The 26,067-nt window shown below is 27.4% G+C and overlaps 3 protein-coding genes across 3 annotated transcripts; all 3 read right to left on the minus strand.

Annotated features, from left to right (window-relative positions):
- Positions 1-3,801: 3,801 nt before the first annotated feature.
- On the minus strand, positions 3,802-7,326 carry LOC116402794 (WAT1-related protein At5g40240-like). The gene is made up of 7 exons (XM_031883119.1): positions 7,015-7,326; positions 6,870-6,935; positions 6,678-6,791; positions 4,715-4,949; positions 4,452-4,610; positions 4,208-4,359; positions 3,802-4,124 (listed from the first exon to the last, which is right to left on the minus strand). Exons 1-7 carry the CDS (start codon positions 7,203-7,205, stop codon positions 3,992-3,994), a joined length of 1,050 nt encoding a protein of 349 aa, XP_031738979.1. The 5' UTR covers positions 7,206-7,326; the 3' UTR covers positions 3,802-3,991.
- A 4,922-nt stretch (positions 7,327-12,248) lies between these two features.
- Positions 12,249-15,999, minus strand: LOC101211165 (WAT1-related protein At5g40230). The gene is made up of 7 exons (XM_031883120.1): positions 15,597-15,999; positions 15,452-15,517; positions 15,249-15,362; positions 13,268-13,502; positions 13,005-13,163; positions 12,761-12,912; positions 12,249-12,678 (listed from the first exon to the last, which is right to left on the minus strand). The coding sequence occupies exons 1-7, from the start codon at positions 15,785-15,787 to the stop codon at positions 12,525-12,527; spliced, it is 1,071 nt and encodes a 356-aa protein (XP_031738980.1). The 5' UTR covers positions 15,788-15,999; the 3' UTR covers positions 12,249-12,524.
- A 3,729-nt stretch (positions 16,000-19,728) lies between these two features.
- On the minus strand, positions 19,729-26,001 carry LOC101211416 (WAT1-related protein At4g15540). Its single transcript, XM_004141032.3, has 7 exons — positions 25,529-26,001; positions 25,388-25,453; positions 25,180-25,293; positions 22,380-22,623; positions 21,211-21,369; positions 20,936-21,087; positions 19,729-20,098 (listed from the first exon to the last, which is right to left on the minus strand). Exons 1-7 carry the CDS (start codon positions 25,717-25,719, stop codon positions 19,939-19,941), a joined length of 1,086 nt encoding a protein of 361 aa, XP_004141080.1. The 5' UTR covers positions 25,720-26,001; the 3' UTR covers positions 19,729-19,938.
- Positions 26,002-26,067: the final 66 nt, after the last annotated feature.

A 26,067-nucleotide genomic window follows, 5' to 3' on the forward strand; every position in this document is an offset into this window, starting at 1 on the left:
AAATTTAACATTTGTTTTATATTTATCTTCGAAGTTTTAAAATATTTATTTTTAATCTCTCAAATATATTAAAAAAACAATCATTTTGTTTCTTATTTTTTATTATTATTTTACTAATCAATTAAAAAACTTTCTGCTGATTAATTACTTCGAATTTGTGTAATAAATGAGGAGGATTTTAAGTTATATGAATATTTATAAAAAAATATGGATGAGTGTGATTTTTGCTTTTCTTAGGATCTTAATTAATGGCTTATAAGATCAACATTTCTATTACAACTTTCTTAGGTTTCGCAGTACTTTGTTGAAAATGTATTTTTTTATTTTTATTTGAATTTTTTAAAAAATAATAAAAATACAAACTATTATATTTACGATAAAAAATCACTAAAAACAAAAACTCAATTTAATGATAAAGTATAAATAGTTTATTTATTTTATCATTTTTCACCATTCTCTTTTCTAATTTTTCTTTCTACATTTTTAATTAAAAGTATAATTCATACTTTTAATTAAAATTGCTGACAAGAGTGTTTTGAAACAAGTATTTGAAGATAATTTAGAGTAAAAGTATGATAGTGTTTGATAAATAATTTTTCCTTAAAAGAAATTAATTTAAAAACAAATATGTACATATTCTCTCTTATTTTTTTTAATCGAATGAATTTTAAAAGCCAACACTTCAATCTAAAACAAAAAAATATCTCATAAAATTTCAAAAGCAAAAGCAACTTTTTTTTAAAGAAAGAGTTAAAATAAAAACTTCCCTCAAGTATAGAACGACGATAAATAGTCAAATAAAAAATATATTTAACTGTTAAACACTTAACTGCTAACAAATAACATTTGTGTAAGTTACATTATTTATTTTTGTTTATGTTATTTTTTAATCTTTTTGTGGTAGTTTATATATTGTAACTTAAGTAGATAGTGAGAAAGAAAAAGAAGAAAAAATTAGTCGGAAATGAGTGGTATTTTTGTTTTTGTTTTAATTTGAAAGATTAAAGCTATATTTTTGAAACTTTCTTCTTATTATTAGACAAATCCTTCATAAAGTGTGTGTATTTTATTTACTTTTTAAATGGGTTACATGTGCTTTTAAAATAATTTCATGTTTGATATTGTATCACCAAAGTCAAATTATACTCAATTTCTACAATTAGGTTAGGCAGAATATCAAATTAAAATGTACGAAAATTATGTACAATAATAAATGTAACTTTTAATGAGTCTTATCAAATTTCCTTTCACAGTCATTTTTTCAATATTTAATTTATGCTTCTACTCAATAATTCTCTAGATATTCTCTCTCATTATCCCAAAATGCACATAAAAACCCAAAATATAACAAGTAAATCAATAAAAAGAAAATTTCAAATAATTCTAATAATGTGTATATTTAAAATAATTCTCCTAAATATAAAAACCAAAATAAACCCCCACAAGACTATTTCTTTCCCCATTTTAAGAGACAAAACTTCACCCAATTCTTTTTAACTTAAAGTTCTTTTTTCAACTTTTTTTTCTTTGCAACATTTCCCCCTTTTTTCATGAAAGCAAAGAAAAAAAAGTTGAAAAAAAGTTTGCAAATGCGATCACATATACCAATGTTTTAAGCATGAAAAAATATATATATCCAAAGGGGAAAAATAAAAATAAAAGATATTAGTTATATATATATACTTGAAATTTGAGAACATCAGAATCCCTATATATAAAATTAGATTTTTGGTTTCTTGTAATCTCATTTGCTTATTAACAAAAGATTCTGTGTCCAACGTGAAGATTGATGAATTAATATTTTAAAAGAAAATTTTCAAACGAGACATTGATATTCCCAAAGTAATTACATGATCTCCAAAACAAAAGGTTTGACCTTAGAAAAAAATAGAAACAACAAATTCATATGATTAGTATATCTTTAGGATATTATCGTTGTAAATTATAAAATTACCAATATATAACCAAATTTGATATTTTTAATTATTAATAATAACATTAATAGATATTAATAGATCTTCTATATTATATATAAGTGATGATTAGTGACATTTTGTCTATCACTTAAAATTTAAATTTTAATTATATTCTTTTCGTTTTATTATAAAAAAGAAAAGTAAAAATCAAAAGATAAAAAATGAAAAATAGAAAATAGAAAAGTAAAAGTAAGCCTCGTATATTTCGTATTTTATTAAATTTTGTGAATGAGTTGGGTATGTTATAAAGATGAAAATAACTTAGTTATATAATATTACTTGATATGTTATAAAGATGAAAATAACTTAGTTATATAATATTACTAAGTAATGATGGAATGGAAAAGCAAATTTAATTAATAAAAAGGCAACGAATAGTTGTGAGATGGGACGAAATCTAATTAGATAATTTAGTTTAATCAACTTTGAAGAAACCCCTTGATAATTAAACCCCCTTCATTTCTTATATGCATGTATTGATTTTCCATCTAATAATTAAAAAATAGAATTTGCTGATTACGTTTTAGTTTGAGATATATATAGGGTATGAATATAATTTAAGTTTGATTTTTGCAATTTGTAATATATATATATATATAGATATAATAGTGCTTTGGTTTAATTAAATTTTGTGAAATATACATTGATTTTATTATTTATTTATTTGTTGATGTTGATAGGTTGGATAGAACCAAAGAGGTGTTAAAATAGGATACAATATATATTTGTTATGTCAAGAGACCAAATGATTTCCCATTTTGATCTCTAGAGATATCTTCAGGTTCATGATTGAATTATGGTTGTTTTGATATAGAAAAAAAAAATATCTTCATACAAACTAAAATTAAAACTAAATTCTATAAAAAATATATAAGAGGAAAATTATATGCTAATTATAAATTAAATTAGGAAGAACGAAAGTTGAACATAAAAAGTTATTTCAATAAACATAATACAAATTGGTGATGGGTGGATGGGGTGGGAAGTAAAAAATATATTCTAATTTAAATTATATTAATTTAAATACAATGGAATGGATCTATTTTTAAATAATGTAAAATTTGAAACATATATAAAAATAGAGTGGATGCAAAACTATTTTAAAAAATAATTGATTTAAGATTAAATCATGTATCGGGTACACGACTTTCATGTAGTGGATCTCACATATTATATTTTTTTTCTTATTTTTATATTTATACTACACTAGGCTCCACATTTTTTATTTTCTCATTATTTATATACGTGAGTCCCACACATTTCACTCTCGTTACTTATATATTCATACCCACATATAATATAATATATATATATTAAACATTCAAATTCTAAAAATATCTTTTTTTATTAAATTAATTTATTTTTTTATTTTTCTTTATATATATTTAAATATCACAATATTGAGTCTTCAATTTTTCTTATTCAATTTATTTTTCTACTTTAATTTAATTCATTCTTAATTAAAATTACACATATATTTTTTTTCCAATTTTCAACTATTTTAAAAAAACTCATATATTAACAAAATATTTTATTAAAATTATATTAAATAAATGAAAATAGAAATAAAAATAATTATTTATATATATATATTAAATATCTCAATCTTCAATTTTTCTTATTAATTCAATTTTTCTAATTTAATTAAATTATTTTTTAACAGAAATTATATATATTTTTTTCTAATTTTTAAAAATAGAAACCCGGTACACGACTTCACCTCAAATCACCTATTTTTAAAAATAGTCTTGGACGCACCCTATTTTGAGTAAATGTTTCAAATTTTACATTATTTTAAAAAAATATCCCAATAGAATAGACAAACTAAATTGAATGGATATAATAATTTACATTCACATATTTGGGCATCTGAAATAAACTCCGGATATGTTTTCACCATAGACTAATTTTTTTAAAAGAAGTATAAACTCATACATCAACATGAAAAATTGAATTGAAATTGAAGGCAGCAATTTATGTTCAAAGTTCAAAATTATGCTTCTTCAAGTTTATAATTATTGCAACAATGGAGCTTTGGATGAAGATTCCAACCCACAAACATTTTCCAACCCCTTCAATTCTTCTTCTTTTGCTTTCCCCCACAATATGCCATAAAACCCAATTGATATTATGATTGCTCCAATTATACTGCATAAACGTAACATATATCAACGTTGTAAAAAATATAAGAAGTAAATAGATGAGAAGAAATAGTTGAGGGGGCCGGGTACCTTCCAAGATGAAGATCATCACCAAGAAGAATGGCACCCATAGCAGCAGCAATGGCAATGGACAATGGCCTAAAACTAGAAACATAAACAGGGCCTTTCAAGTTTAGTCCCCATGTGTGTATAGCAGCCACAAATGACTGCCCCATCAAACCCTATATGTGTGTCATGTATATAGGTTAATTAATTAATTACAATATGATAATAACAATAACAAACTAGGATCATATGTATTAAAATAACTTACCGAATTGAGGATGAAAAGGAAAATGAGTGGATTTGTTAGCTTCCAAGCATTCATATCTGTTTCTGCTATCAAACAAACTGGAGCAGTCAAAAGTGCTTGAATAAAATAGTATACTGCTACCACAGTTATCTCATCTGGGTATACTTTGATGATTTTGGTCTGTCATTGATCGTGTTAAAATAACTATTAGATTAATCATATGAAATAATGACAATAATTTATTTAGTATATTTTATAAGGTAGAAATAATTGAGCAGAGTTACCTGAAGAATGTACCAAAAGGAATTGAAAAGGTACTGAAAAACAAAGCAAAGGCCACCCATTATCCAATTGGGCTGAGGATGTGAAGAGTCCAAATGTTTTGGGCCAGGAGAATATGGGTTTGATATCACGATTGGGCCTTTGTACAAAACCACGACCAAAGCACCTGAAATGGACACCGCTGAGCCCACTATTTTCACAATGCTGCTGCTTCTTTTCAAATCTATCTTCTCCATTCTATCCAAAGACAAAAGTGATTTTATGAAGTTATTACTCAAAAGTGATTGCCTTTTAGGTAAAGGCTACATTCCTACATTTCATTACATTTCATACTAACCATCTTTTCACAAGAGCAAAATAAAGTCATCACATTGGGTATTCATTATTATTATCATCAATCATTCGAGAAGTCATTATATATATAAATCTGTTATAATAATAACTAATTTTATTTGTTTGTTTTAGTCAGATAGTTTTTTTAAAAAACATATTACATAATAAACGAAGTAAATTGTTCAAAAATAACTTTATTGTTTATTTTTAATGTTTTCACGCATTTTTTTAGTAAATCCAAATCCTTCATTTAGTACAATATAATATAATTTTTTTATTGCACTTATCTTTTACGTAACTCATAAAGCTTTCAATGGGCCATCGAAAAAAATTATTTATTAAATTCTTGTATGCATATATTATTTTGTGGTGGTTAAAGAAATTGGGAGTATAGGAATGGAAGAATACAATAGTAGGAATTGATTGATGGAACATCTAGATCCAAAATTTTGAAAACGTGCCTTTTATCTTAATTCCGTGAGTTTAATTACTAAACTATAATGTTTTAAGATGTAATATTCAAATGGAATATTAAGGAAATAAATAGAAAGTATTAATTAGTGATTTCAACTCAAATTAAAGATATGGTGTGAGATTAATTTAAACTTTTATCTATTAAATATAAAACAAAAATCATCTCTTATTTTTCATTAAAAAAACAATATTACAAATAACATCAACCAACAACCAATAATAATTGCCGGCCAATCAAATAATGAAGATTAAGAAAGAAGAAAAACGAAATTTAAGTTTTAGAGACATAAATATTAGAAAAGGAGAAATTGAATAGCACAAGCCATTGATATCTTATAATTTACCAATAAAATAAATGGAATTATTGACATTTTAGTATTTTTTTTTTCTATGACCATGTAGTTTTTGGTGTTTTATTTTTAAATATCAAATTATTAATTTTATAATCTGCCTCTTTTCTATCCTTTTACAATTTAAAAAATCCATGAGCAATTATATATAATAAATACAATTATATATAAATCAAAAGTTTTTATTTTTATTTTTTTTACAAATAATCGTTAAAAGTTGATAACAAAAGAAAAAATATATATATAAATTTAGAAGAATCTAAGTGTAAAGAATATATAATAAATACAACATTTAAAGATTCAACCACTAATACTTTATCCTAAAAAATGTTAATATCATTACTTACCTAACTTCCAATTATTCCTTTGAACAAAAGGAACAAAAAATCAAATTATTGATTTAACTTTTATTTTGATTTCTATTTTGGAGAAAATTAAGTTGTAGGACCCTTACATTCTTATCCTTTTTGAAGGTGTTGGATTTTATTTAGATATTATGATATGGAAATAAGCTTATTCACAAAATACTTTTGAGTTTTGAAAAACCATCTTTTTCTCATAATTTCTAATAGGACTATAAGCTTATGCATCTCAACAACAAATATCAATTATAAGAAGTAGAAAGTTTTCAACAACAAAAAACTAGTAAAGCTTAATTTCTAATTAAACACATTGTAAAAATAAATAAAATCTCCATATTAATGCCTATATATGATGTTAAAAGAATTAAAGAATTTAATTTAAAGGAGAAACAAAAAGTTCAAATCTTTATTATTTTGTTAATAAGAAGAAAAAAAAAGAGCCTTACCCAAAAGAGACAGCCAACATGAAAGTGAAAGCTGGAATTAAGTTGCTAATGGCTGATGAAAGAGTCAGTGAGCTATACTCAAGTCCTTTGTTTCCAAACAACTGACAGGAAAGCCTGAAAGTTATGTTAAATTTGATTATATATATATGTATTAGAGGAGTTTGAGATGAAAAGATGATTAGTTGTACGTACCCGAGTGCAGAGAGGCAAACAATCTGGAAAAAGAAGGAAATCTTGTTGGGAGGAAGCGGTGCTGACCTGAAAGGGAGACGGTTTGGAAGGGATTCATAATGAGAGGGGAAATTAAAGAATGGAAAAGCTCAAGGGGAGTATTTACTTATGGAAGAAGAAGGCGAAAGGGATGAGGGCGGCGGCGGCGACGATGCAAACGTAGAGGGTGAAGACATAGTAGCTGAGGCCTCGAGCTGTGGCGGCTTTGAAGCCGGTGTTGGAACCAACGGTGGCGAACATCGCCGCAACCATGGCAGCGAATGGCACCAATTCTTTGTAAAACAACTTCCACCCCATTTTTCTGATCTTTGGTTTCTCCTTTCTTGTTGAGGGTTTGGTGTGTTATTGGGAGGAAAGTATTGGTGTTTTATTCACGTGGAAAATAGAAACTCTCCCCCCCAACTTGTTCCCTTTCTTTTTCCTTATGTGAAGTCCAATAATTACGGAATGAAATGAGATATTTCCGTGCATTTCCAAATACATCTATCATTGTGCATCTTTTTTTCATCACTCGTATTAAATAAATAATTAGATAAGAAAATTTTGTCATGTCATGATAAAATTTAATTAGACAATTTGGGGATCTTCGGTGTACACCTAAAGTTTTTTTTTTTAATAAACATTATATATGTGGAGACTTAGCTGTTTTGCACATGCATCTAGTTTTAAAGTTGTTGTTGGGCATTGAATTTTTAGAAAGATTTTTCTTTAGAAAATAAGTAAGATAGCCGTTCATTAACTTTTAATTTAAAATTATACAAACTAGATATTACAATGTTTAAGTAAATTAGTTATTATAAAAAAATTGAATAAATTAAAGAGGTTTTCTTTCCTAATAGTAAAAAAATACAAACTATATATACTTTATGAGAAAAACCACAAAATGACAAAAACCAATTACACTTGTTTTGTCATAAAGTGTAAATAGTTTGTCGATTTTATCATTTTTTACAATTTCCCAAAATTAAAAATTTGAAAATAAAACCAAACCATAAAAACAACGTTATTTATTACATCTTTTCAAACATATGTTTGTAGCAAGTTCAAAAATCAATTCTAATTCAAACAATTTTTTAAAATGTGTTCTATGCTGTGAATTTTTGCAAAAATAGCAAAAAAAAATTATGATAGTAAAACTTATGTTATTACATTTTTAAATTGTAAAAGTAGCAAATTAAAAGTGGATCGATCTCTAAAATCTGAAGCTCTTTTATAGTTGTATGATATATCTAATTACTTGTTATATTTGCATAATAATAATAAAAAAAAGATCGTATGATTTTTTAAAAATCTTTGTGTCATCACATTCAATTTTGGTTTAGACTATATATATTTATTTATAAATTATAAAATAATTGTAGTTATCTATTCAATATCAATTGAAATTTTTTATTTTAACAAAATTTGTATTACTGTTATTTTATAATATTATATAATTTAGAATTTATTTATCGACTCAATTAATATGAAAACCTGAAATGTAAATGAAAACAATTTTTGAAAATAAAATCTAAAACATAATCTCTTATTGAATATATTTAAATTAAACTTCTAACATCCACACGTTATAATTAATTAATAAATAAAAGCACAATTTAATAATAAAAATAAAATAAAATAAAAATATATTTGTGGAATAAAATTCACATTTAATTGCCAACAAAATTCTGTAAACACAAAGCAAAGGGACAATATTTGTAATATCAACACAAATCCAAATACTTCCCCCTTTTCACCTATCTTTAAATCAACCAATAATATTTTCACACAATTTTGAGTCCAATTAAAAACTGTCCCCTCATGTATTAAAAATATAAATAATTAAATTTGAAAATAATTAAAAAATTGACATGTATCTTATATTAAAATTAAAATCATAAATTGATCAATTCTAATGATGTCACGTGTTCTCCTTATGACCGTTAGATCAAGTTAATTATTTTAGTCAAATTAAATATTATTTAATTAAGTTAAATTTAATTGAGCAAAAAAAATAAACTTATTTTAGCTCAAAGATTTATGACCCAAATCTATGTGGTTGAGCCCATGGGTCTAGTCCATAGACCAACGAAGCTTAAGTTCATAAAGTCCATCAGAGAAGTTATCCGAAAATTTGATTCCATAAGGTCTAGAGAGAATTCTCTCAAGAGCTAAAAGACTCTATAACTTCAAAAGTCAACCACATTCGAAGATTGAAGCTCCTTTGAAAATACAAGTCTAGTCTTCAATTTTAAGAACATCACGTGCTCCACTTCTTCAAATTAAGTGTAAACATCCAACCAACTTCAAGAACATCATGTGCTTCAGATGATCAAATTCTAGATATCGAACCACATTGCATCAAATAAACAAAAATACAATATCAACTTAAGTTCAACTCCACAAATCAAATTTCTTCATAAATCTTGTGCGAACTCTCACTATATAAACGAATCTTTTGTTTTAAAAAATGAATATATTAAAGTCAAATTAAGGACAAAAAGATCCCTTCCAATCAATTTTATTGTTCTCTCATTAAAAATGTGGACAAAAGAAAAATATACCGGCCATCATCGTTTTCAAGAAAAATATTTCAGAATTTGTCACACATCAGTTTTCTTTTGTCAATAATTTTGACATGCATCAATATTTTTACATTTTCATGATATGAATTTGACATAATAAATTAATCGATATTTTTATCATCACTGATATGATATAATTATAACAAAAATAATAGCCATGCTAACTTATTTTAAAAAATATTAATACGTAACTTTACGTACATTATACAAGAAAACTCTTGTATAATGTACATCAAAACTTTCAAATTTTCAAAAAAAGAAAAAAAAAAACTCTATAACATCTTCCTTTACGTACATTATACAAGAGTTTTCTTCGGATCTTTTTTATCGACGTATCCTTTCATTTTCTTCTTTATAATTTATAATTTTCTAATTAGTTTATAACCAACTATTTCAATTTTTAATGGAGTAGAGCATTATTTAACAATATTCAAATTTGTAATAGGTAAATCAATTTACACAAACCATCATTTTCCTATTCATAATTTTTACTCTTCTTAATGATATACCACAATTATTAATTTTGTATTTTAAAGTCTATCTATAAGTTATAATTTACCATTTTTAAAAAAGTTAAATTAGGATTTTCATAGTCGAATAAAATACACATCCCAAAATTTCTATTACCACTTTCATACGTTTCCCAGTACTTTGTTGAAAATGTATTTTATTATTTGAAATTTGAAATTTTTTCAAAAATAATAAAAACACAAAATATTTATATTTACGATAAAAATCACTAAAAATAAAAACTCAATTTAATCATAAAGTATAAATAGTTTATTTATTTTATTATTTTTTTGACGATTCTCTTTTCTAATTTTTCTTTTTATATTTTTAATTAAAAGAATATAATTCATACTTTTAATTAAAATTGCTGACAATAGTGTTTTGAAACAAGTATTTGAAGATAATTTAGAGTAAAAGTATGATAGTGTAATTTTTCCTGAATAGAAATTAATTTAAAAACAAATATGTATATATTCTCTCTTGTTTTTTTTTAATGGAATGAATTTTAAAAGCCAACACTTCAATTTAAAACAAAAAGATATCACAAAATCTCATAAAATTTCAAAAGCAAAAGCACCTTTTTTCACATAAAGAAATTAAAATAAAAACTTCCTTCAAACATAGCACGACGACAAATAGTTAAATAAAAAATATATTTAACTGTTAACACACAACATTTGTGTAAGTTACATGATTTATTTTTGTTTATGTTATTTTTAAATTTTTTTTGTTGTAGTTTATATATTGTAACTTAAGTAGATAGTGAGAGAAAAAAAAAAAAGATGAAAAAATTAGTACCAATTGAGTGGTATTTTTGTTTTTGTTTTAATTTGAAAGATTAAAGCTATATTTTTGAAACTTTCTTCTTATTATTATTAGACAAATCCTTCATAAAGTGTGTGTATTTTATTTACTTTTTAAATGGGTTACATGTGCTTTTAAAATAATTTCATGTTTGATATTGTACCACCTAAGTCAAAAGTATACTCAATTTCCACACTTAGGTTTTAGGCAGAATATCAAATTAACATGTACGAAAATTATGTACAATGATAAATGTAATTTTTAATGAGTCTTATCAAATTTCCTTTCACCATCATTTTTTCAATATCTAATTTATGCTTCTACTCAATAATTCTCTACATATTCCCTCTCATTATCCCAAAATGCACCTAAAAACCCAAAATATAATAAGTAAATCAATAAAAAGAAATTTTCAAATAATTCTAATAATGTGTATATTTAAAATAATTCTCCTAAATATAAAAGCCAAAACAAACCCCCCACAAGACTATTTCTTCCCCCATTTTGAGAGACAAAACTTCACCCAATTCTTTTTAACTTAAAAGTTCTTTTTTCAACTTTTTTTTCTCTTTGGCAACAGTCCCCTCCTCCTCCCCCTCCCACTCTTTTCATTTCACATTTACAACATCTTTTTGATGCACTGTTTTATTTTCTTTTTCGCCTTGGACAAAGTAGAAAAATTAGGGATGAACAAAATGCCCCATAGGCTAAACATGCTGTGTCAACATATGGAAAAGGAAATTGGAATTGGCTCCAAGTGACTCAAAATATAAAAGCCAAAATGTACCCAACACCACTCTTTCTTCCCCTTGTTTCACAGACAAAACTTCACCCAATTTCTTTTTTAACTTAAAAGTTCTTTTTTCAACTTATTAGACTCTTCTAATGCCATGTATAATTAAAACTTAAATATTATTGGGTTAACCATCTCTAAAGTACAGTGGTAGGTGTAATTACACTCTTGAATTTTTAATAACCACAAGAATTAGACCCCTAATCTTGTAAGTGTTAACTTTGGACACCAAATTTACAATAAAAGTAAAAAATAAAAAAAATGAAAGTTTTACTAATAATACAAATTTAAGTTTGATTGTTCAATTTTGGATTTTTGCTATTTGTAATATATATATATATATAGATAAATATAATAGTGCTTTGGTTTAATTAAATTTTGTGAAATATACATTGATTTTATTATTATTTGTTTGTTGATGTTGGTAGGTCAGATAGAACCAAAGAGGTGTTAAAGTAGGATACAATATATATTTGTTACGTCAAGAGACCAAATGATTTCTCATTTTGATCTCTAGAGATATCTTGAGGTTCATGATTGAATTATGGTTGTTTTGATATAGAAAAAAAAATTATCTTCGTACAAACTAAAATTAAGACTAAATTCTATAAAAATATATAAGAGGAAAATTATATGCTAATTATAAATTAAATTAGGAAGAAACTAAAGTTCAACATAAAAAGTTATTCCAATAAACATAATACAAATTGGTGATGGGTGGTTGGGTGGGAAGTAAAAAATATATTCTAATTTAAATACAATAGAATAGACAAACTAAATTGAATTGACATAATAATTTACATTCACATATTTGGGCATCTGAAATAAACTCCCAATATGTTTTCACCATAGACCAATTTTTTTAAAGAAATATAAACTCATAGATCATCAACCTGAATAATTGAATTGAAATTGAAGGCAGCAATTTATGTTCAAAGTTTAAAATTATGCTTCTTCAAGTTTATAGTATTGCAACAATGGAGCTTTGGATGAAGATTCCAACCCACAAACATCTTCTAACCCCTTCAATTCTTCTTCTTTTGCTTTCCCCCACAATATGCCATAAAACCCAATTGATATTATGATTGCTCCAATTATACTGCATAAACGTAACATATATCAACGTTGTAAAAAATTAAGAAGTAAATAGATGAGAAGAAATAGTTGAGGGGGCCGGGTACCTTCCAAGATGAAGATCATCACCAAGAAGAATGGCACCCATAGCAGCAGCAATGGCAATGGACAATGGCCTAAAACTAGAAACATAAACAGGGCCTTTCAAGTTTAGTCCCCATGTGTGTATAGCAGCCACAAATGACTGCCCCATCAAACCCTATATGTGTGTAATGTATATAGGTTAATTAATTAATTATAATATGATAATAACAATAACAAACTAGGATCATATGTATTAAAATAACTTACCGAGTTGAAGATGAAAAGGAAAATGAGCGGATTTGTTAGCTTCCAAGCATTCATATCCGTTTCTGCTATCAAACAAACTGGAGCAGTCAAAAGTGCTTGAATAAAATAGTATACTGCTACCACAGTTATCTCATCTGGGTATACTTTGATGATTTTGGTCTGTCATTGATCGTGTTAAAATAACTATTAGATTAATCATATGAAATAATGACAATAATTTATTTAGTATATTTTATATGGTAGAAATAATTGAGTAGAGTTACCTGAAGAATGTACCAAAAGGAATTGCAAAGGTACTGAAAAACAAAGCAAAGGCCACCCATTATCCAATTGGGCTGAGGATGTGAAGAGTCCAATTGTTTTGGGCCAGGAGAATATGGGTTTGATATCACGATTGGGCCTTTGTACAAAACCACGACCAAAGCACCTGAAATGGACACCGCTGAGCCCACTATTTTCACAATGCTGCTGCTTCTTTTCAAATCTATCTTCTCCATTCTATCCAAAGACAAAAGCGATCTTAAGAAGTTATTACTCAAAAGTGATTGCCTTTTAGGTAAAGGCTACATTCCTACGTTTCATTACATTTCATACTAACCATCTTTTCACAAGAGCAAAATAAAGTCATCACATTGGGTATTCATTATTATTATCATCAATCATTTCAGAAGTCGTTATAAATTTATTATTATTGAAATATCGTAAGGCATTTACTAATTCAACATTTTCAACATTATTTTAATACCAACATTATAATTTATGATACTATAATATTATTAATTTTTCACATCAAAAGATTTACTTTGGATTTCTTTTCTTTTTTTGTATCCTGGGGAGGGTCCTCGTTATACAATAATAAATCTTTTATAATAATAACTAATCTTATTTGTTTGTTTTAGTCTAATAGTTTTTTTTTTAAAAAACAAGTAAATTGTTCAAAAATAACTTTATTGTTTATTTTTAATGTTTTCACGTGGTTTAACATTTTTTTAGTAAATCCAAATTCTTCATTGAAAAGCAATACAATACTAGGAATTGATTTATGGGACATCTACATCTAAGTAAACAGTGTCTTTTTATCTTAATTCAGTGAGTTTTACTGCTAAACTATAATGTTTTAAGGTGTTTAAGGAATCAAATAAAAAGTATTAATTAGTGATTTCAAATCACATCAAACATATGGCGTGAGATTAATTTAAACTTTTATCTATTAAATATAAAACAAAAGTCATCTCTTATTTTTCATTAAAAAAACAATATTACAAATAACATCAACCAACAACCAATAATAATTGCCGGCCCATAAAATAATGAAGATTAAGAAAGAAAAAAAAAAACGAAATTTAAGTTTTAAAGACATAAATATTAGAAAAGGAAAAATTGAATAGCACAAGCCATTGATATCTTATAATTTACCAATAAAATAAGTGGAAATATTGACATTTTAGTTTTTTTTTTTTTTCTATGACCATGTAGTTTTTGGTGTTTTATTTTTAAATATCAAATTATTAATTTTATAATCTGCTTCTTTTCTATCCTTTTACAATTTAAAAAATCCATGAGCAATTATATATAAATCAATGAAATTTATTTTTCTTCTTTAAAAAAGTTTTTATTTTTATTTTTTTTACAAGTAATTGTTAAAAGTAGATAACAAAAGAATATATATATATATATATATAAATTTAGAAGAATCTAAGTGTAAAAAATATATAATAAATACAACATTTAAAGATTCAACCACTAATACTTTATCCTAAAAAATGTTAATATCATTACTTACCTAACTTCCAATTATTCCTTTGAACAAAAGGAACAAAAAATGAAATTATTGATTTTACTTTTATTTTGATTTCTATTCTGGAGAAAATTAAGTTGTAGGACCCTTACATTCTTATCCTTTTTGAAGGTGTTGGATTTTATTTAGATATTATGATACGGAAACAAGCTTATTCACAAAATACTTTTGAGTTTTGAAAAGCCATTTTTTCTCATAATTTCTGATAGGACTATAAGCTTATGCATCTCAACAACAAATATCAATTATAAGGAGTAAAAAGTTTTCAACAACAAAAAAAACTAGTAAAGCTTAATTTCATATTAAACACATTGTAAAAATAAATAAAATCTCCATATTATGGCTATAGATGATGTTAAAAGAATTATAGTATTTAATTTACAGGAGAAACAAAAAGTTCAAATCTTTATTATTTTGTTAATAAGAAGAAAAAAAAAGAGCCTTACCCAAAAGAGACAGCCAACATGAAAGTGAAAGCTGGAATTAAGTTGCTAATGGCGGATGAAAGAGTCGGTGAGCTATACTCAAGTCCTTTGTTTCCAAGCAACTGACAGGAAAGCCTGAAAGTTATGGTAAATTTGATTATATATATATATATATGTATTTAGAGGAGTTTGAGATCGATGAAAAGATGATCAGTTGTACGTACCCGAGTGCAGAGAGGCAAACAATCTGGAAAAAGAAGGAAATCTTGTTGGGAGGAAGCTGCGCTGACCTGAAAGGGAGACGGTTTGGAAGGGATTCATAATGAGAGGGGAAATTAAAGAATGGAAAAGCTCAAGGGGAGTATTTACTTATGGAAGAAGAAGGCGAAAGGGATGAGGGCGGCGGCGGCGACGATGCAAACGTAGAGGGTGAAGACATAGTAGCTGAGGCCTCGAGCTGTGGCGGCTTTGAAGCCGGTGTTGGAACCAACGGTGGCGAACTCCGCCGCAACCATGGCAGCGAATGGCACCAATTCTTTGTAAAACAACTTCCACCCCATTTTTCTGATCTTTGGTTTCTCCTTTCTTGTTGAGGGTTTGGTGTGTTATTGGGAGGAAAGTATTGGTGTTTTATTCGCGTGGAAAATAGAAACTCTCCCCCCCAACTTGTTCCCTTTCTTTCTCCTTCTCTGAAGTCCCATAATTATTGAATGAAATGAGATATTGAGATGTATTTCCAAATACATCTATTTGTGCATCTTTTTTTTATCACACCTACTGAATAAATAATTAGAAGTTTTCAAATATGAAATAAGAAAACCTGATCAAGTCATGACAAAATTTGATTAGACAATTTGAGAATTCTTCCATATACACCTAAGTATTTTTTTTTAATAAACATTATATTTGTGGAGACTTATTGAATATATTTAAATTAAACTTCTAACCTCCACACGTTATAATTAATTAATAAATAAAAACACAATTTAATAATAAAAATAAAATAAAATAAAATATATTTGTGGAATAAAATTCACATTTGATTGCCAACAAAATTCTCTAAACACAAAGCAAAGGGATAATATTTGTAATATCAACACAAATCCAAATACTTCCCCTTTTTTTCACCTCTTTTCACAAAATTTTGAAACCAATTACAAACCGCCTCGTCATGTATTAAAAATATAAATAATTAAAGTTGAAAACAATTAAAACAATTGACATGTATCCTATATTAATATTAAAAACATAAATTGATCAATTTTAATGATGTCACATGTTTTTATTATAACCGTTAGATCGAGTTAATTATTTTAGTCTACTTAAATATTATTTATTTAAGTTAGATTTAATTGAGCAAAAAAAAACTTAATTTAGCTTAAAGGCTTATGACCCAAATCTATGTGGTTGAGCCCATGAATCTGGTCCATGAACCAACCAGGCTCAAGCTCATAAAGTCCATTAGAGAAGACTATACATAGAGGAGTTATTCGAAAACTTTTTTTTTGATTTCATAAGGTCTAGAGAGAATTCTCTGAAGAGGTAAAATGCTCCTAACTCCAAAAGTCAACCTCCTTCGAAGATTGAAGCTCATTTGAAAATACATGTCTTCTTTCAACACTTCAACTTCAAGAACATCATTTGCTCCTCTTCCTCAAATCAAGTGTAAGCATTCAACCAACTTCAAGAACATCATATGCTCCGCTTCTTCCAAATCAAGCATATGCATTCAATTGAAAGAGAATCGGATGATCAAATTCTAGATATCGTACCACATTGCATAAAATCAACAAAAATACAATATCAACTCAAGTTCAACTCCACGAATCAAATTTCTTCAGAAATATAGTGGGAAGACTCACTATATAAATGAATCTTCCGTATAAAAAATTGAACAAATTAAAGTCAAATTAAGAAGGACAAAAAGATCCCTTCCAATCAAATTTTATGGTTCTCTTATTAAAAATGTGGTCAAAAGAAAAATATTGCAGCCTTCATCGTTTTCAAGAAAAATATTTCGAAATTTGTTATTGTTTTCATGAAGATAGAGAATATATTCACTCTCCTATCACATCATCAATATTTTCACATTTTCATGATTTAAAATTGACATCATAAATTAATTGACATTTTGATCATGTGGTTGAAAGTGTTATATAAACATAAAAATAATAATAAAGAAAATAATATCACATTATTTAAAAATAATAATAAAAAAAGAAACGAACCTATAACTGCACTAATATGATATAATTATAACAAAAACAATAGTCATACTAACTTATTTAAAAAATATTAATACGTAACTTTATATATTTTCTCAATTCAATGAAATAATAATCACACATTTATATGATGAGATACAAACACATCTAATGTGGGACTCAAAAGTCTAATCACATCTCTATCGCTATTAGTTGCTTTCTCTACCCAATAGTACTTATGACTGTTGTTTTAAAGGATTGGAGTGGTTGATATATTAAATCAATGGAACTGTTTAGCCCACTAACATTTTAACTCAAGTTTAATAGTGAACTATGTACAATCAAAGTTTGCACGTTCGTTTAATTCCAAACTTACAAATTTCGACGTATTGACTTTATTCAAACATATAAGAAACAATAGTATGCATGAACTTACTCTGCATGACAGAATATTAATTGGTTGAATGCTTATGCTATCTACAATAGAATACACGATGATTAAATTCCCAAAAGAACCAAAAATTGAAAAACGTACAGCAGCAGGGCTTTCATTTATATTCACAAAATGGGTTAGTCAGCTTGTACATTGCAGCTTCTATTTGATTGAGGAAGTATAAGTGTTGTAATCGGAGAGAGATGAAATTAAATAATGGAAAAGCTCAAGGGGAGTAGTTACTTATGGAAGAAGAAGGCGAAAGGGATGAGGGCGGTGGCAGCGACAGCGACGACGCAAACGTAGAGGGTGTGAAGACATAGTAGCTGAGGCCTAGAGCTGTGGCGGCTTTGAAACCGGTGTTGGAGCCAACGGTGGCGCACTCCGCGGCAACCATGGCGGCGAATGGCACAAATTCTTTGTCCTCTCCATTTTTCTGATCTCTTTTCTTCTAAGACTTTGGCAGGCTTTCACCTTCTCTATCGGGAACAGTGTCCCTTAGGTTAATTTCATCATATACATTCTTACATAAATTTTATAAATAGAATCTTTAAATAAAAACTTCTCCATTCATATGTAAATTAAATCCCTTCACACTTACACATAAATAGTTTCATAAATATAAATCATACAAAAATAATTTTTACTAACAAATAAAAATTAATTAATGATCTTTTAATTATATTTAATTATTGAAACATCAAAACTTTTAAATTTTCAAAAAAAAGAAAAAAAAAAACTCTATAACATCTTCCTTTCATTTTCTTCTTTATAATTTATAATTTTCTAATTAGTTTATGATATAACCAACTATTTCAATTTTCATCCATGTAGAGCATTGTTTAACAATATTCAAATTTGTGATAGGTAAATCAATTTACACGAACCATGATTTTCCTATTCATAATTTTTACTCTTCTTGATGATGTACCACAATTATTAATTTTGTATTTTAAAGTCTATCTATAAGTTATAATTTACCTTTTTTTAAAAAAATTAAATTATGATTTTCATAGTCGAATAAAATACACATCTCAAATTTTAATAATGAATGTTTGATCATTTTTAAGTTTATAGGACACTAATTAAAATGTATTAAGGTGTAAAATTGAGCACTAACATAATGTTTCAGTATACATATACCCGTAAATGTATTGTACATTGGATGTTTCCAATACATCTATAATATTACATTCATGAAATGAGAGTTGCCTCGTGTAAAGCAAGTTTAAAAAACTAGTAACCTTCTTAAATTAACAAACTGATAATTATAATTATTTAATTTAAACCACTAACTAAGGTTTCTTTTAAGAAAACTTTGGGTAAAACTTATTTTCAATTATTCAAAGTTAATTTTGATAATATGAATGTGTATAAATAAATTTAAAAAATTAAAGATGAGTGATTAAATGTATTATTTAAATTTATAGAATTGATTTTAATTATTTCAAATGCAATTCTCAACCATCGGTTTTTCATTTGTTTCTTTTTTTTTTATTATTAAATTTCGTCAAAAAGCTTATAATTATTGATCGTTTTAGAAAAGCATAAAAGACAAACCACATGCACTCGAATTGAATTTGAAGAGAGTGAGTGGGAACTATTTTTCTGAACAACAACAAAGGTGACTTTTGGTTGCTTGACAAGTCTTAAATCATGCATATACAACATTGTTGCTATGCCTTTGGTTAGGCCTTATTTATAGTGATATGTGTTCTTTGTAAATGATTGAAGGAAGATATTGATAATCTCCTTTGTAAACTACAATTTTTCAACTAGTTGAAGTTAATGGCACATAAATATAAAGATCTAAATCTGTGTAATGATAACTTACATGTGGAACGACTAAGATAATAACAAAGAGGAAGATTGAAATTTAAAAATATATATAATACTGATCATATGGCGGAATGACTTTTCTCAAACATATAAGAAACAATAATATGCATAAAACTTACTCTACATGACAGAATATCTATGCTATCTACAATTGAATAGATGATGTTTCAATTCCCAAAAGAACCAAAAATTCAATAACTTACTGCACTTTTTCTATAATTTTAACAAAAATGGGTTAGTCAGCTTGAACTTTACAGCTTTTCAACAATGGAATCTTATCTTTGGATGAAGACTCCAAGTTTGAGAAATCATCCTGTCCCTTCAACTCCTCTTCTTTGATTTTCCCCCACATTATAGAGTAAAACCCACTTGCTATTATTATTGCTCCAATTATACTGCCACAACCAAAGCATTCGTTAAGTACATTTCTATACTTTTCACTTTATTTTAATTACTAAACAAACCCAATGTTTGAACCATAATATCCAGTGTAGTCAAGAAAATTTGAGCTGCTATCCTTTCTCAAATAACAAAACCAAGAACTCAAATACATATTTGATTTCATTTGGATTGGAGTCCCTTCTTGTAGGGTGTGTTTTTATACTCTGAACAAGAAAAGTTTGGTTTCTTACCCAAGAATAAAAGAGTATATTCTCACATGTGATTCCTTAGGGGTTGTTGAAAGGTTGGAACATAAGTAGGATTACTAAAAATTTGAGGGGTGTTAGAATTTAATCAAGATTATATTGAAAATTGGAAGAATTTTGGAATGCGCGATAAATCAAGGACAAAGTGAAAATGAGATCGTGAAGAAAAAATGGTAGAAAAGCGGGTTAAGTTGAAAACTATCAAAACAAATGAGTTTGATATTACAAATTGATCACAAACGTTCAACCTACATATGAGTTTTGGATCACATTAAATTACAATCTCATTGGATGAAGGGCTTCAAATAAGTCCTTATTGAACTTCGGAGCTATTTGGGAGGCTAAATGTTAACAAAATGAGTGGAAAATCAAAGCAATCGTGAAGTGTCAAAATGGTGGGAAAGAGGGTTAGGTTAAAAAATTGTGGAAGTGAATGAGTTTGGTATTGCAGACTATGTCCAAAACGCTCGGTCCAAAGATGATTCAAAATTAAACCTATTACAAACCCATTCCATTTCATCATGCTAAACCTGCCTGAAAGGACTCAAAATAATAATGCACAGCCAGAGAGAGAGCGATGTGTACCTTCCAAGATGAAGATCATCCCCAAGGAAAATAACACCAGTAACAGCAGCAATGGCAATTGAGAGTGGCCTGAAACTTGATACGTAAACAGGCCCTTTCACATGTACACCCCATGTATGGATTGCAGAGACAAAGGATTGACCCACACATCCCTATCAGTAAAATACACCAACAAACAAACAAAAAACAACTCCACATTTCAAAACCACCAACGACACAATTAATTCTCTTCTCTCCATTTCTCTTACCAAAATTTAAATAATTTCCCTTCTTACCGAGTTTAAAACAGCAACCACTTCCATACTATTTTTCAGCTTCCAAGCACTCAAGTTTCCTTCTGCTAATAGGCATATTGGTGCAGATATTAAAACCTCGAAAACATAGAATAAACACACCACAACTAGTTCATCTGGATATATATTCATCGTTTGGGTCTGTAAAATAACATTTGATTCACTGTCAGTTTCCATTATCAAATCCCGGAATTGACTCACTTCAAGAACCAACTCCAACCATCATTGAACATACACAAAACATTGACTACTATATAACCAAATACATTCGTCTCTCATGGATAAGACTACGAAATACAAATATGCATAAGACTCAGATAAAATACTATATAAATATGGTGACACGTTATTTTCTAAAAATCTAAGACACAGAAACAACGAATAATTCATTAAAGTATACCTCTTTTTTAGATACATATAACTTTGATAGAAGAAAGTTTTCATTACTTTTGTCTTATTTTAAGACTTGGGTCTACTCATCCAGCCAAACCATGGTTCAAGATGTGCGACGTGCATGATTAGGGTCGGACTCAAACTCATAAATACCTGATAAAACTTGAGTTGTGTCTAACAAGAACTTGAGTGTCCAATGCATGTCGGAAACAAACCTATTATCTAAATTAAAGTGTTGGTACTTCTTAGGATGAGGCTTTTACATGTGTCTCACTACCAACCTAATCAAGTGAACTATTGGGCAATTTGCGATAATCTCGAGTGTGAGACCACTCGTCCATGTCAAATGAGTCTTTTTCAATACAAGTTAATTTTACATACTTATTTTCTTTGAATTATTTATACCCTTAGGTTTTGAGGAGTACATTGTAAGCTCTCTAATCTTAGAATCGCCGGTAAAGTGTTTTTTTTTTTTTTTCAATTTTCTAATAATAAATTATTTTAGTAAACCGCATAAACTTTTAGTCTTTTCTCTATTGCTTTACGCTTTCTATAGTTTTTATTTGTCGATTCCATGACAAAACTATCTCAAGAGATAGGGATTTCCAATAATACTTTATTGAGAAGCCAACATCCGACTAATTCAGAACTGATGTTTGATAACCGAAATGAAAATAGGGACAACGCCTTGAGAATAGATATGCAAATGTTTCGCACAAAAGAATAGAGGGAGTTTGCACAAATGTTAGGAAAATTACCAGAACAATGTACCAGAAAGAGTTGAGAAGGTACTGAAAAAAGAAGCAGAGGCCACCCAAAATCCAATTTGGTTGGGAAGAGCCCAAGGGAGGAGGAAGATTCAATCTTGTTGGACTAGAAAATGGGTTTGGTAGAATGATTGGACCTTTATAAAGAACCACTACCAGTGCACCTGTTATGGAGACTGTTGAGCCAACGATTTTGGCTATGCTGCTTGAGCTTCTCAAAGCTACTTTCTCCATCCTATACATACAAACAAATTCAGCATATATTTCCTACATTATATGGATTTTAGACCATAAATATATCTAAATGAAATTGTAATTATGTGATTTTGAAAAGAAAGGTGTAGTCTGAACCTTTGACTATCAACAGTAGGTTTTATTTTCTTTTTAAGTTAAATAATAGGGAGAGTGGCGAAATAAAATCACTAGAACATATGTCTTAATTATTAAATTCAACCATTCGTATGCTTAAGTTGGCAATATAATCTATCACATATATGTATATGGGTACTAATCTTTTAGAAATATGGAATGGGAAGATTTTGTTTAGATAGATATATATCTAGATCATTAACATTCAAAATCTTATACTATTATTCTTAACTTTTTAGTTTGAATGCTATTTAGATCCTAAGTTACAAAAGGTTACAATTTGGTTGATGGTTTTCTGTGTGTTTTTTAAAACTACCGTTATAAACACTACTTTACTCTATTAATTTTTATATTTTATCGTCTATTACTTTAAGAATATTTTTTAAATCAAACTCAAAATCTAAGAGTGGAAAAAAAATAATTTTAGAACTCTAAAAAAAAAAAACTAGAAACAAATATGAAAATCGTTAAGATATTGTACGAAAACAAACCTAACTTTTTCCCAAAGAAATATCTAAAACAAACGTACTTTTTAATAACTATTTTTTTTACTATGCTGCAAAAGAATTATAGTGATAATTATAATTACACCTCTCACACTTTCAAACACACCCTTTGGACATTTAAACTTCTAAAAATATTAAAATTGGACTGTTCGAGTTAGTAGGTTGCAAAAGTTATTATTTAAAAATTAGACTGATAAATAATAAAATTTAAATCCTTAAACTTATATAAGTAATACAATTTATACATTTATACAAGTTTCACGATTCAATTTTGAAATTTGGATCAGTTGGAGGCCTTAATACCATACTCCAAAGTTGATTTTTACGGTTTTCTTTTTTAAATATAGAAACTATCTCATGTGCAGTTGCTCCTATTTTTTTCTTCTCTAACAAACCATTATAAATTCAAATTTGAAGGATTTCTTTTTCTTTTTTACTAAGTGAAATGTGGAATTTTGAACATTCTGATCTCAAGAGAAAAGCACATATGAAATACATTTGAGTTGTCCTTACTCTCAATCATTGTACTTTATTTCTAAAAAGTTATTATTAATGTATCAATTAATCTCCTAAACTTTTAAAAGTAAATTATTTTCGACTATCAACTATAATTGACCCTTGGAGAAGTTTAATAAATATATATGAGAAGTGATATAAGAATGGTTTTGAAAAGTAAGAGTCAAAATTGAATCACTCAAGAAATTTAATAAATTTTACACAATAATTGTCCAACTAAATCAAGAGGGTGCTCAATAGATCCTAAATTCATAGACATATCTTATACACTAAATTGAAATTGCAAAGTCCTATAATAAACAATTAATAACTAATATTTTCTAATACATGACAAAATTGAAAGTTCATGAAACTCTTATTAGATATATTTAAACTTTAGAATCATCTATTTTATAAATAACATTAAAAAAATTGAAATTTATTTGACACGATTTAAAGTTTCAGGAAACTTAAAAATACAAACACTAAAACCAATATATTTATTTGTTTTTGGAAAACTTGGAAAGTTCAATATTTGGATCTTTAAAATTAAAATAACTCTATAGTTGGAAGAAACTTAATTTTCCAAAACCATCGTAACCAATTAAATTAGGCTCATTTTAACATAAATAGTGAAAAAGAAACTTAGTAAAACAAATTTGTATTTTATTTAGAGAATTAGTTTTTTCTTCTTCTTTTTTTTTTCATTCCTCGTTCGTTTGAAAGTGATAATTAGGAGTTATTTACGTGTTAAGCTGAGATTGGACACTTGATTATTATGATTCTATTTTCCTTAACAAAGTTTGCCATCATTTTTTAAAGAAAAGCAATATTAAAAATAGAACTGCGTGTATTGTTATATTCAAGCTTTATAAAATCAATTTCAAACCAATTCATTATTTATTATTTGCTATTACACGAAAGAGAATAACTTTATTTACTTTTTCTTTTTTTAAGAATCACGTTTGTTAGTAGCCCTTAATAAAAAGTGTACTTTAAGTAACTATTCAACTTTATTAAATTTTATCATCTTTTAAATGACAAATATATCTTCGACTAGATAATAGATATCGATATTAATTAATTTATAAATTTATAAAAATTATCTTAAAAGATAAAATATTTATCCTATTACTAATCAAGTCTAGTTTTTAATAATTTGGTACCAAATAAAAAAAAGAATTTTGACTTTTTTTGGCCTTGTCCTATGCACATCCTTAATAAATATATTATTGGACAACAATGAGAGACGCATGCTAAATCTATATATATATATTTATATTTCGAAAAATAAGTGCCAAATGAATTAATATATTATTTAATAAGTAAAAAAGAAAAAAAAAATAGTCCTTATTCCTCAATAAGTAAATAAATAAATTTGTATTATATGGGGGGAAAGGGAAGAGGGAGAAGGAGATTACCCGAAAAGAACGGCCAAGATGAAAGTAAGAGCTGGAATGAGATTACTAATGGCGGAAGCAAGCGTTGGTGAACTATACTCCAATCCTTTATACGAAAATAGTTGACATCCAACTCTTCAATCACAAATAATTTTTTAATCAATTTCAATCATACGAATTCAGTAATTCAAAACCCTAATTCCTCGATCAATCAATCACAATTTCATACCCCATAGCCGATAAGCTAATCAATCTTAAGAAGAACGACAACTTCTCGGACGGAAAAACTCCAGATCTGAAGAAACAAAAAAAATAAGGGTAAAACGCGATAAATAACGACAAAGGAATGGGATTGAGTAATTGGAAGTACCTGCGGAAGATTAAGGCGAAAGGAAGAAGGACGAGAGCGGCAGCTAGACAAGTGTAGAAGGTGAAGACATAGAAGCTGATTTGGTGGCCGGAAATGGCTTTGTAGACGGTGTTAGAGCCGACGGTGGCGCACTCGGCGGCGATCATGCCGGCGAGTGGAGCGAATTCCTTGTAAAGAAGACTGCGCTCCATTGGATTTAGTTGAGTGTGTGGGGCGATGAAAATGGAGGGAGATTAGAGGTGTAATGAAATGATCTGCGTGTGTGTGTGTGTTTTGGCCTTTTGGGAGTTGAATTTGTGAAAGGAGGAGGGAGATGGGGTTAGTTTGGGAATTGGGAATTTAGGTTTCTTTGGGATATGATTTCATTGGACAGTCTTCGGTCTTTGTCAAGTTTTTTCTGTTTTTCTAAAGGGTGATATTGACATTTACTTTTGTTGATCGAATTTTTATCCAACCAAAGCCAATGATTTTGGAAGAGAATCTTAGAGATTCCGATTCTAATTTAAACAATTCTATTTTGAAAATATTTTTATTAAAGA

Source organism: Cucumis sativus, chromosome 3 (assembly GCF_000004075.3).
Source record: "Cucumis sativus cultivar 9930 chromosome 3, Cucumber_9930_V3, whole genome shotgun sequence".
Lineage (NCBI taxonomy): Eukaryota > Viridiplantae > Streptophyta > Magnoliopsida > Cucurbitales > Cucurbitaceae > Cucumis > Cucumis sativus.